This window comes from Halyomorpha halys, unplaced genomic scaffold (assembly GCF_000696795.3).
Source record: "Halyomorpha halys isolate HHAL.00 unplaced genomic scaffold, Hhal_1.1 Scaffold237.1, whole genome shotgun sequence".
NCBI lineage: Eukaryota > Metazoa > Arthropoda > Insecta > Hemiptera > Pentatomidae > Halyomorpha > Halyomorpha halys.
Window position 1 is genome coordinate 1,184,865 of NW_027112495.1, and position 12,860 is coordinate 1,197,724.

The window sequence follows — 12,860 nt, forward strand, 5'->3', positions numbered from 1 at the left end:
TAAATATTTTTTTAATCTCTCCATTTATGTTATCAAACAGAGAACTTTAAATTGCTGTTTCAAGTTAGAAGTGACCCATATGTTCAACTCGATCTATCAATTCTTAATATAATAGTTTTCCAAGAAACGGGATGGTAATTTTGTAAATTGTTCTTTGCAAGAACAGAAAGAAAAACAAATAAACGAAAATCAATACTGGGGAAACTTACTTCATTTTTTTCTTATACATATATTTTTCTTTTCCCTACAGAAATAATGCAGGGATTTCTTCATACTTTTGGATATATTAGAAACTTATTTTATGATGTATAAAACTTTAATGTTGGATTGATACAAAGTTATTTATTAGAGAGAATGAAAACTTAAATAGAATGAGTATATACTATAAATTTATCTGGTTATTCAATATATAAATGAAGATAAAAAATTTATAAAACTAACAGAAAATAAAATAAAAAAAACTAATAAAATAAAAAGTAGATGATCAATAAAAAGAAAATGAATATTAATATAATATTATCATTTCTAATCTTTTCCGTTACTATGGTGTTTCCATTACAATCAGTATGAGTGTCATAATTTTCCTTGTGTATTGTTGTGATTATTTTTTACAGTATCACACATTAAGATAAGTTTAATTGTTCTCAATATGTACTTTGTTAAATTTTATTATTATGTTACAAGGGTATAATAATAGAGTCAATTTATTCACAAAAATATTTTATACGAACTTTTGTTTTTATTAGGAGACTATTATTGATATTAAAATTCTCTTAATATCTGCAATTAACAAGAAAAGCCAGAAGAAAGAAGGTTGAATAAGATAAAGATAAAAATTAATTTTTAAAAATTTATAAAAAATAATAAATAATTTTATTTTAAATGCATTTCGATTACTACAATTTTCTGTATATTCATTAGTATATCTGTTACTGCTTTGTATTATAATGTTATTGTAACACTAAATAAACAAAAGTAAATAATTTGGTAGTTTTTTAGTAACCTTCATCCACTTAATTTTTTATTTTTGTCACCTTTCCTACATTGGTACATTTGGACCTCTAGTACTCTTCCAGTTATACCTCTTTGTGTTTTTATCTTAAAATGCATGCATTAATATAAACTTGAAAACTTCAACTAACTAGTACATGAGGTTTCTCAAAAACTATACTTAGTTGTTTTGTTTTAATATAAATTCATTTAAAATGCAATTAGTGAACTATTGTTTCTAAACCCTAGAACTTGATAGTTTATACAAACCTAATTAATTTCTTAACAATAACAACTTTGTCCTTGAATTCTTGAAATGGAAAGAAAAAATATGAATAATTATATAGTAACTATAGTATGCTTTAATTTCATACCATTGAAAAATCCATATAATTATTTACAATGCATTGAAATAATGTATTTTTTTATATTTCACAGTTCTTTTATTTATTTTTTGTAACTGAGAGTTTTCAATATTCAGAGTGTGTCATTCGCTTAAATATTTTAGATATTTGAATGAATGTTCTACAGTTGGTGTTGTCACAGATTTGGTAGATTGATAAGTTGATGTAAGAAAATGTTTCAATATCTCAAGGAAATGATAACACTAAAAATAATGAGGAGGAAATTTAAATACAACACCAAATCGTTAACCACAATTATAGGGATAGCCTTTCTCATCTTACTTTAAAACATTTACTAATAGCTTGCACTAGTTGTTTTTCTTTTAAAGGAAAAAAAACCTTCATTACTTCTTATCTCTTTATTTAATATTCGAGACAACGTTTCAGACATCCATCCATCATCTAGTCCAATCTACATATTATTATATTAGAAAAAGTTAGATTTTAACAACCTTTACATTTTCTCTTAAATTGTAAATTAAACTCTTGTTCACAATTATTATATATTGTTTATTGGTAACAATCATTACATCAATTGAGAAAAGCCAATTATTTTTACATATTTATGTTTTTTTTTTCTTTTGGCTCTACAGATCTTGGAGATCTTTGGCTGCCTGAACTAGTCTTTTCCATGTCTGTCTCTTTTCGGCTACTGCTTTCGCTCTTTCACATCTTTGATAATTCTGTCTATTCATCTGGTATTTGGCCCACATGGTCTCTTGCCAACTATAGTGGCATTCATAGTTGTTTAGAGGTGTCCTGATGGATTGCTTCAAGCCACTTGTTCCATCTATCATGGGATCCTTGCCTTCATATCATGAGATATTGACTGAATAGTCTACAAGTAGTTCACTATTAGTTCTTCTCCTCCATGTGTTAAGGCTTTGATCACAGATTCCATTTGTAATTATTTGTATGGAGTACTTTCCTTTCGCTTCTTCGTACTTTCCTATCTCTAGATTCTGCTTTTTAGGGTACCTGTTAGAGTCTAGGTTTCACAGCCATATATCAGAGCTGGCTTTATCGTGGCATTGTACAACCTTAGTTCAAGATTTTTGGCGATTTCAGCATTCCTTACAATGATAAGAAGGTTCTGCACACAGTTATATACCAGTCTATTTATCATTCATTGAGGTTATTGTGGATCTGAGGTATTTGAAATGGTCTACTTTAGGAAAAAATTTGCCATCGAGGCAGACTATGTTATGGTGGATTGTTTTGGGTTTAAAGTTATAGACTTTGTTTTATCTTCCTTTACTTGCAAGCCGATTACCTCTGCTTCTCTTATTAGAGTCTTTCCATGTCATCTTGGTTATTTTTTAACATGTTTATGTAATTACCTTAATTATTTTATGTTTCAAATTTCCCCTTTAAGGTATTTGTCTTGTTCTAAAATCAAAAATAATTAGGAGGAAACTTAAATATAACACCTGACGTTTTACCCCAAATATTGGGGCTTTCTTATCTTACCATGAAAATGTTTACAATTAGCGAGTAGAGCCTTTGAAAAAATTTGCTAATATCAAACTATATTATAAAATTAGGTAAAACTAGGAATTGACATTAAGATAACATCATTAATAATTACAGGAATTATTCTTCTTGTAATTATTATTTATTATCTTGTTTCCTGGCCCAACTCTCTGAGTTGCAGTTTGGGTAAATATTTAGTTATATCACATTACATTTAATAGTTAGTCGCTAAAACTAGAAGTCAACGTTGTTATTTTTTAACACCGATTCATAAAACTAAGAAGTTAAATGTAATTATTTCAAATGATATACTCAAAAATCTCCTATTACTTGGAATAAAATGTAACACTTCTTTCATCATTCATTTAAATAAAAATTTTCAATATAAACACAAAAACCCATAAAATTTAGTATTTAAAATTAAAATTTTAAGGTTTATAGCACAAAGACGAAATTATTGAAATTACATACATATTGAGGGATTCAAAGGTTTGTCCTCAATCTACATATAATAAATCTATTTTCTGATTAATATTCACTTATTCCTAATAAAATTATGAAAGTCATTGTTATACTGTTTCTTTGTTGTTTTTTCACTATATTATGGATCTTATTTTGTTTTTTGTTTTCAGTCCTGATGAAGACTTGAAATTTAGGCCAAAACGTCGGGAAAAATAAAATAAGTTTCATTTATTTAGGTTTACTGTCACTCTAATGACTGTATCCCCAACCATATTTTTTTTACAAGAAATAAATTCATAAGCATTAGCTGTGGATATTCACATAATTGAACAATATGTATCAGAAGATATTTTTACACACATGAGAAGTTAGATTCAATCTGGATTCATAAAAAACAACTACTCAATTTTAAAGAAAGGATCCAACACACAACATTGAATATTCAGTTGTTATTGAACTTCAGGCAATAAGAAAAAATGAAAACTTTTTGTAAACAAGAGAAGAAATTGATTTGGGTAACTTTGACTGAGCTTAAACTGTTTGCTTAGTTTATTCAAGGGTAAATCAATTTCTGACTGGCATATTTTTCTAAGCTTTCTTCTTTACAATTCTCTTAGTATGAAAGCTATTCAGAATAGAAGTTGAAGTCGTTTAAAAAAAGTAAGTATTTTTAGTAAGTTGTAGTATGTATTAAAGAAAATTTAATATATTTTTTTTATGTTACTAACCCAAGAACAGACGATGGGCTGGCCTTTTAATAGAAAAGAAATATCTGAAATTTGGAAGTGGCCTCACATTTTCTGGTTGAACATTTTTGGCTGGTGGGCTGAGCATGCCAAAACAGAATTCCTTAGAACGTGGCTTTCTAGATACAGGTTCATCCTCTGTGTTTACTTCACTATCGTCACCTCCATGATGTTGATTGCTGTTGGAGTCAGGTGTGTCCAAGGTGGTATCTTGGACAACATGTTCACTGTATTCGGAGCCTGCCCAGGAATTGTTGGAATCTTTAAGGTTTATTGCCTCATCCTGTTCTCTAAGCCATTGAAGAATGCAATGGAAGGCATTGATGGTAATGTAGAAGTTATTATTGAATATACTCATTATTGTAAAATGGGGTCACTTTAGTTCAAACCACAAATACTAAGCTGGTTTGTACTAATTTCACCATGTAGTACTAAAGTGACCCTATTTTATGTTAGTTTATATATTTTAAAGTTTTTATTTCATAAATATTAAAATATTAAATTATTTTTTCTTTGATACTTATTATTACTTATGAGCTATGTTTTACATTTTGTTAAACAAATAAATTAAAAACTAAAAATAAAGAAAAAACCCTAAACAGTTTTGAAGTAAAATAAAGATCATTATTGATGATTTTTACAGCAATATATGTTGAGATATGTTATGTTTATATCTATAAATTTTTTTTTGTATAATTTCCTATTTACATCATCAAAGGGTATAAAGATTTACTGCAAGAATAAAAGAAATTATGAGCCAATTTATATATGTATTCATGTACAGTATTTAGTTCTGAATTTATCTTTGGCATTCTTGAGTAATATGAAAAGTTGTAAATAATTGTAAGGTGTACTGGAATAATTTTAGTTTTTTTAATTTGTTAAATTAGTGAAGCTCCATATAAGAAAAGCATATGTTATGATAGTTTTTAGTACTCATTTATAGAGGATCAATTTATTTCTGGGAGATAGTTTCGATTTTTTATTATGGAAATATTGTGTACATTATTTTACTAGTATTTTCTAATTTTAAGTTAATATGTTGGCTAAATTACAGTTTGTTATCTAACACAGCTCCTAAATATTTTACAGATTAGGTACAAGGGATAGAAATATTATTTAAACATATGATCAAGGAAAGAATGAGTCATCTTTTTGGGAAAATTATGGCTTCTGTTTTTTTAATGTTTAGATATAGTCCCCATTTTTTAAGGTACATATAGGTTTTTGTTAGAGTTTCTTTTAGTCTACTAGAGATTGTGTAAATTCTGTAAGAAGATAAGTGTAATACTGTATCATCGGTAAAAAGATAATTATTAACATTGTTAGTTTTCTTATAGTTGTTTATGAATAATATTGGACTTATCAGCATCCTTGTAGAAGACTGGCAATTGACTTATTTTTAGTAATTGTACAATACATCATCTGTACAAAAATCTATATATTAAAGCCAACATCAAATTTTTATTTTAAAAAAAATACTTGAACTGTCAAAATATCTGTCATTTTAATAATTTAACCCTTTGAAAAAAAAATTTAATATTATTTGAAATTTCATGTAACTCTACAAATTTTACTTTCAAATTAATTAATTTCTTTACTTTTTTAACCGCAATTTTTCAAAATAGTTAGCAGTTAAAAAATATTAGACGGAAATAAAATATTGTTAACAGCTGATCTCTGGTAAATGAAGACAAAAATCCTTGGCTACATTCAATTCTACATTAACTCAAGCAGTGAAAAACTGACAAAATCCATTCTGTTAACTTTAGTGTTTGATAATTTATTTTTATCATCATTACTGTAACATTTTTTATCATTACTAAAAGAAAAAGAAATTTGTTAAATTATATATTTTAAACTAGTTTAAATGTATTAATAAGATATTCCTCAAATTCAATCATAAAAAACAACATAGTACATCAGAAAAATTATAAAATAGCAGAACATCTGTCTTACCAACAAACAAACAAATCGCTGGAATTCTATTAAATATTTTGTTTTGTTTTAGAATTGTTCCTCGATAGCAAAGACCCTAACGAAACCAAAATGATTCGAAATACACTGAAGAGAGTCTGGATCATATTCACCTTCTATCTTATTATGGGCTCTTGCATTTCTATGCATTGGGTTGTCAGGCCAGTTATCAGTGCTATTTTCTTCGGGGAAAAAACTCGTATCGTAGATACATGGCCTCCTTTTATCGACACATGGCCCCAATTCTTCTTTTCCTTCTGCTACCAGTTGCCAATGATTTTGGGTTTGGGACATGCATTTTATATTTTCGACAACATCTACTTCTGCATTTCGGAATGCATCCTGTGCAACCTCGCTGTTCTACAATACAGATTGAACAGAATGAAGTTGAAAGAGAAACAAGGGCGATCAGTAGACTTGGTTCACAGCATTGAATATTACTCTAAAATTCTGAGGTAAGTATCCTCAGTATCATGTCAGGTGTCAGTGTAAAAAACATACTCCAGCAGTGGGAACTTCCAAACTCACTTACACAAAATGCTAAAAGTTTGTATGTACCCAACCTCCTCTGAAAATAAACTGTTGGTGGGTTTGTTTATTATTTGGAGGGTTATCCCTTTTGAGAGAGTGGAAGTTGAGAGCATTGAATTTTTAATTTCCTCTGCTGGAACATGTTTTGTACAGGAGTAGCTTATGTCAAGTATGTCTTACAATTTTACAATAAAGTTCAACTGTTGATGTTTATAGAACATGCACATATCTTCGCGACTCTTCCTCTGCTGTCATCATTTTTCAGTGTATAATCACAGTTACTATTCTTTGCAGTGGTGTATTCATTATTACAATGGTGAGTAGTATTCAAAATAATCTCAATTCCTACCTAAATCAGTGATTGTACTTTATGATTCCACCTTTTGCATACAGGCTGAGCATACTGATGTGAATGTGCTTATGAATCTTGGTGAAGAGAGTACTGTTGTGGTGTTTGTTCTATACTTTTATTGCTGGTACAGTAATGAGATAAGATTCCAGGTATTAATTGTTAATAATTTTATAACACATTACGTTTATTTCTCATTTTTAATTTAACTCGTTGATTAGTGCCAAGATGTATGTAATGCTGCATACATGTCGGACTGGACCAATGGCACAGAAGAAAACAAAAAGAGCTTACTGGTTTTGATGACCAGGACTGCAAAGCCAGTTATGTTTGGCGGAATACTTGAAATAGATTTGAGCACCTTTTTTACAGTAAGTATCAATGTTTTATTATTACTGTTTCCATCACACTTACCATGGTAACACATTTCTGTTGTATCTAAAACTCTTAGTGATTCACTAACTAATATTAATAAAGTAACAACTTAGATAATTTTTTCACCCATAAATCCTTAATGATACAGTCTAGAGAAAATGTTATAGTATAAGAAATTAAAATTTTCTGTGAAATGAGTACTATAGTTTATTAGTTTGGTGAAATAGTATGTCATAAACCGTTAATCGGCTTCAATATTTTTCAAATTGAGGTAGCTATATATACTCCTTTGCTTGAATAGTGGCACATCTGACAATTTTTATGTTTGAGGTTGTCCATAGATTGGACTGGAGTTAATTTGCAACTACTCTTATAGCTTTAGGAAAGTCTGTAGAAAGACCTCAGTAAAGAATGTAACTGTAGTCTACAGTACTATATTTGGAATATGTCCAGTTCTAAGTAAAATCAACACTTTTTAATGGTTATTGAGCAGCTAATTAGTTTGATAAAGAGAATAATTAGAGAATTTTATGTATGTTTTTTGGCTGATAAATCATAAGATGGACCCACACTCCTCTGCTCTGGGAGGGGAAAAATATTTTTTCCTGAGATTCTGATCGGAGAATGTTTTTAAAAAAGGTCCCTAAAACAGTTCAACCAAATATATACAAGAATTTAAAGTCTTAAATTTTCTGGGATGTAGGATGGGGGAGAGATTGACAATTCTTTATATAGGTTTATCAGGGCCCCTCTGAAATGACAGAAAAATTAAAAAACAAAACAAATGAAAAAGAAGGACGTTCAGATTGATCGTGTAGGGATAGTGCTAATGGATTTCCGAGAAAATTTTTTAATCCGATAATTCGAAATTTGAATTGGAGCGGTTACTGAGGAAGTGAAGAGGAGGCTGTAAATGCCAAAATAAGGGCCCAACGAGGTTTCTGTTTATTACGAATCGAAATAGACAATGCACAAGATTTTTATTGCTTGGCATCTCATGTACAATCAGACTGATATTACAGGTGTCTTCGTATTACAATTCAGTTTTACTATTGAATGATTGCCACCCCGAGTGAATTTTTTGTAGTCCTTTGAGGAATTCACGTGTAACACAAGTGCGTCCCCCTCATAAAATTCGTAGATTCACCACTAGTACGCAATTCTCATAGTTGTATGCATTATTATTTTGAATTAAATTTAAATGAGAATGTTGTTCTTGATTTTATTGTTTTGTTTTTTTCAGGTTTTAAAAGCAACATTTAGCTATTACAACTTTTTGATCGCCTGCGTCAGTAACAAGTAAATGGGAATCTACTGACGTACGAAGATAAACAAATGCACGAAGTAGCACTCTTTAATCATTATTGGATTGAAGCTTCTTCATATCACATTATAACATTACTGTTTAGATGAAAATTTGTTCAATAATACTTAACCCTATGAATAAAATCCTCCATCATGAAAAAATGACTTGATATTGCAGATTAACATTTTGGTTTTAAAATGACTTACTACAATCGTTGAAGAATCAAGACTTACCCGAGAAAGGAAGGTTTTATTTTTATTGTTCAAGTTTTTCATTTCGTAATTGACCTCATGATGAACCAAGCTGAGTGTCCATTTTCTAGGGACATTGCCAAACTAACTATTGGATCTTGGAGCAGACCACATACAGAGTAAGAGCAATTACTCTTACCCATGAATTCACCACCCAACGTAAAAATAAAGTAGAAATCATCAATTGTAAGCTTCCAGAGTATTAAACAAAAATTTCAAGAACCTAATTTTTGTGCAGCTAGTCTCCCTGACGTTCTCAGTACTAACTTTGTCAGGGTTAAGAAGTTTAAGATTAACGCCTTTAACAGCGTCTGGGTGTTCCCATGAGTGTTCCAGCAGCTGCAGGATTACTAAGCCATAGCAACTTATATAATCCCGTATATCCTACTCCTAGGACAGGTTTGAATAGTTTCCAGACAGGAGGTTCCAAAAAGATGGGATGCCCTCAAGGATCAGTTCTTTATCAGGCGCTTAGGAATCTAATATATTGGTTTTGAAATGTATTTAAATTATACCTAAAAACTTAATCCCTAAATACGGGTTCTGGCACGTCGTTTCTGAATTTTTATTGGATGCTGGGTTGTCAACGCACCGGAGAGGGCTCTGGTGTAAGGGTCCTGAACAGTGGTTTTGTTTTTTGCAGTAGAGAGTTGAGAGACTTTTTGAGAGTCAAAAGGCATCAATACTGCTTTTCATTTATATTCTCAGTGTCACCAATGTGAGTGGGTAGGTAGGAATGGAATACAGAAGCTAGGATGATAGTAACCGAGAATGCATTATTCTTAATTTCGGAACGGTTATAACGCTGAAGGGAACGGTTAAAAATTTATTGATATTTTCTTGAATTGTTAAATTTTTAAATATTCCTATATGCATAGTTTTATTAATATCCATACCTCACTCCTTAATCATCAAGTAAGTTTATTCAGCTGTGGGATGTCGTGTGCTGTTGCTATTAGTTTTTAACAAATGTTTTACAGTCGTAGGTGATATGGGCTGAATTTCACCATGATTGTTATAATATAAACTTTTTTATTTTGTTCTATAAGTGTTATTTGTTATGAGAGTTTTGGCATTAGAAGGAGGTCAGATGAAAGATAAATGCTAAGGCTTTATCCCATCAACAACCAAATCGAAGATGTTTGAATTAGTCTCCTTCCTTGAATTTTGCAGAACATGACGGTAGTATTTAGCATAAATTAAAATGTGTTTACAGCAGCAAAATTTATTCATTCTGGCATGCGTGGGTACGCTTCATACACTTTGTTTGCTCAGCTGTATTTGGTATCATTAACCCTCTTTTGGCGTGAATCAATGATTCTATAGAGTTTTGTTCTCTGAGATTGAACGAGTTCACCTCAATATAACCAACTCCTGGATATAGTATTTTCTTGTATACCTTTATTAATAAACTCATAAATTTTGACAGATCAATACTGGTAATATGGAACACTGAAATAACGTAGGCTAATAAGCCAATAAATCATTTTTCAATTTTTGACCTATAATTTAGTTTTAAAACATCGATCTGTTTCTTCATTTATCCCAGATCTGCTGTCAGATGCCACTATGGTCGAATGGCGTGGTTGAGATTCGTTCTGGGAAGTGTTGGATCCTCTTCAAGCACTCCCAGCAATTCATCAGTCAAATATTAGATTCCTAAGCGCCGGATAAAGGACTGATCCTTGAAGGCATCCCGTCTTTTTGGAACCTCCTGTCTCGAAACTTTTCAAATTCCTGTCCTAGTAGGTACTTACGGAATCATATAAGTTGCTATGGCTTAGTACTTCTGCAGCTGCTGGAACACTCATGGTCCCCAGACGCTGTTAAAGGCGGAGGATAGATATATCAAATTGTCTTTGGTCGAGCCTTACTACCGTGGGTGATTTGTCTTTATAACAACCGTTCTTAGGTTTTCTGTCCTCTTTCTTCTTTCTGTCCCCTTTTCTTTCTTGTTCTTTTTTTGTCTAACCTGGCAAAAGGGTACTGCCGCAAAATTGTACGTCCTTTTCTCTGCTTAAACCAGGCCAGATGCCTTCGCGAGTCTGGATATCGGAGTACGAATCAAGCGTCTCGCAAAGTTTAGGATCTATAAGATACGGTCTTTCCCAAAGGTGAGGAATCGTATCCTGTCCAGTGTATCACATCTCCATATGATGCGATACGCGGTCTCATCATCCTTTCTGCAAAACCTGCAGATTGGTGACTCTTTCATAGAGATGCTTGTTCAGCTGACAGTGTCCTGTATATAGTCCTGTCACCCGTTTTAAGAGTCGATTTGCCAGGGACCATCCTGAATGATATATTTCAGGAATTTTTAGTAGGCTCTTCGACGATGAACTAGTGTTTAGATATATTATCACATGTCGCAGATTCATTACATCGTGGTACCGGTTATTAACGACACTGGAAACTCTAGGCTTCCTCTCTTCACTGCTAAGAGCTATAAACCCTGGACCTATGAGCTTACAGCAGGTCGGTATCTTGAATTCCATTAAGTTGTAATATTGAGAATTCGAAAAAATCTGCCATAACTCACCAACGGCCTTTTTGTTTAGTTTGAAAAAGTTTATCTTATTCATAGAAGGCCCTCTTTACCATCTTCTTTCACCACGTTAAACTTATGTTGAGGGAGCAATCTCGAATTTTGCATCATTGGCCATTTCATTACAATTTTCTGTGGGAATGATTTTATTACTTGCTGCACACTACATATGTTCTTGATGTGCTTTTCGACCTACCACTTAGAGCAACGAGGAACGTCAAGGTAGTCGCTAGTTACCTACTACCACCATCATCCAACCAAACTTTCCATTTCCAAGAATTAGAGCCAATGAGGAGAAAACGACCGGAGATTGACCATTAGAGTGGAACCAACTTCGCGGAAACTGTTTTTCATAGAAACCAGTTTTACTGAACTCCATCCCTCTCCTCCAACTTTGGTTTCTTCCTAAGTGTTTGCTTGGCCTATAACCCATTTCAACGAACAATACATGATAATACTATACAATAAAAATCCTAGATAATAAAATACAATACAATGAAAATCCTTGTATTTGGAGAACGGAATCCAATTTATGATGTCCACTGGGATCTTGACCAATCCACTGATTCAATTACAAGGATCAAGACCAATCACACAGTCAATTTTGACGTTCGGAGGGGAGGGGAGGAGGGGTCTGCGATGGAAGAGATATTACTATGACTTTACTAAGTTCTTTATCGAGTTCTATTAAATTTTATCCTCTTCATGTTTTTTTGGAACTGTTTTCAAGTAATTACAAATATGAAGATATGAGCAAAAATTTGAAAACAATATATTTTGCGCATCACACCTTGCGCACAGTGGGCTGAAGGTTGAAACATGTTTTTATGTTGTTGTTTTTCCCGATACAAAAAACATAAATATTTGAAGCTACATAACCGTTTATATTGCGGAACGCCTAAATTTCCTGGATCAGAAGGACTACGTACTGTTCAACATACAGGATAACACACGGAACTTTTTATGATATTTTAATTTTTTACTAAAGAAAACCGGAATTAACTTTGATTAACAGAAATAAATCATTTCAATAAACATACGTAATAGGTAAATCTTAATGGTAATAAAAATTTACGCCAACAAAACCTATATAATATTGTTACTTCGTTTATGTATCAGTTGTTGGGTTCAATATAACATTTTAATTTTTATATTGCTTCAACGAATTTTAAATATAACTTATTTTTATATCAAGTTACCGAAAATTTGGGATATTCAGAGAAATGAAAAAGTAATTTTTATTCTAGAACAAGCTGCATAACAAGCACTCTATTAATTGAAAAAGGAGAAGGGTGAAAAATTCCATAAGGATGTAGCAGGTAGACTTTTTTTTTTCAAATTTAATTTCGAATACTAATTATTATAATTATAATAATAATAATACACAGAACTACAACCAAGAGGAATAAGTATTAGCGTTATAAGTATTCATTCATATCACATAATAGACT

At 31.3% G+C, this 12,860-nt stretch overlaps 1 protein-coding gene across 1 annotated transcript; it reads left to right on the plus strand.

Moving 5' to 3' along the window:
• Positions 1 to 3,898: 3,898 nt before the first annotated feature.
• LOC106679983 (odorant receptor 10) lies at positions 3,899 to 9,201 on the plus strand. The gene is made up of 7 exons (XM_014419414.3): positions 3,899 to 3,989; positions 4,063 to 4,401; positions 6,087 to 6,507; positions 6,800 to 6,899; positions 6,977 to 7,084; positions 7,154 to 7,303; positions 8,551 to 9,201. Exons 2-7 carry the CDS (start codon positions 4,071 to 4,073, stop codon positions 8,608 to 8,610), a joined length of 1,170 nt encoding a protein of 389 aa, XP_014274900.1. The 5' UTR covers positions 3,899 to 3,989; positions 4,063 to 4,070; the 3' UTR covers positions 8,611 to 9,201.
• Positions 9,202 to 12,860: the final 3,659 nt, after the last annotated feature.

Excerpts from the sequence above, each read along its gene's own strand:
- LOC106679983 (XM_014419414.3), top strand. The coding sequence starts at position 4,071 with ATGGGCTGGCCTTTTAATAGAAAAGAAATATCTGAAATTTGGAAGTGG. Across the intron at positions 4,402-6,086 it reads TGCAATGGAAGGCATTGATG|AATTGTTCCTCGATAGCAAA; the intron begins GTAATGTAGAAG and ends GTTTTGTTTTAG. Across the intron at positions 6,900-6,976 it reads GTGTATTCATTATTACAATG|GCTGAGCATACTGATGTGAA; the intron begins GTGAGTAGTATT and ends TTTTGCATACAG.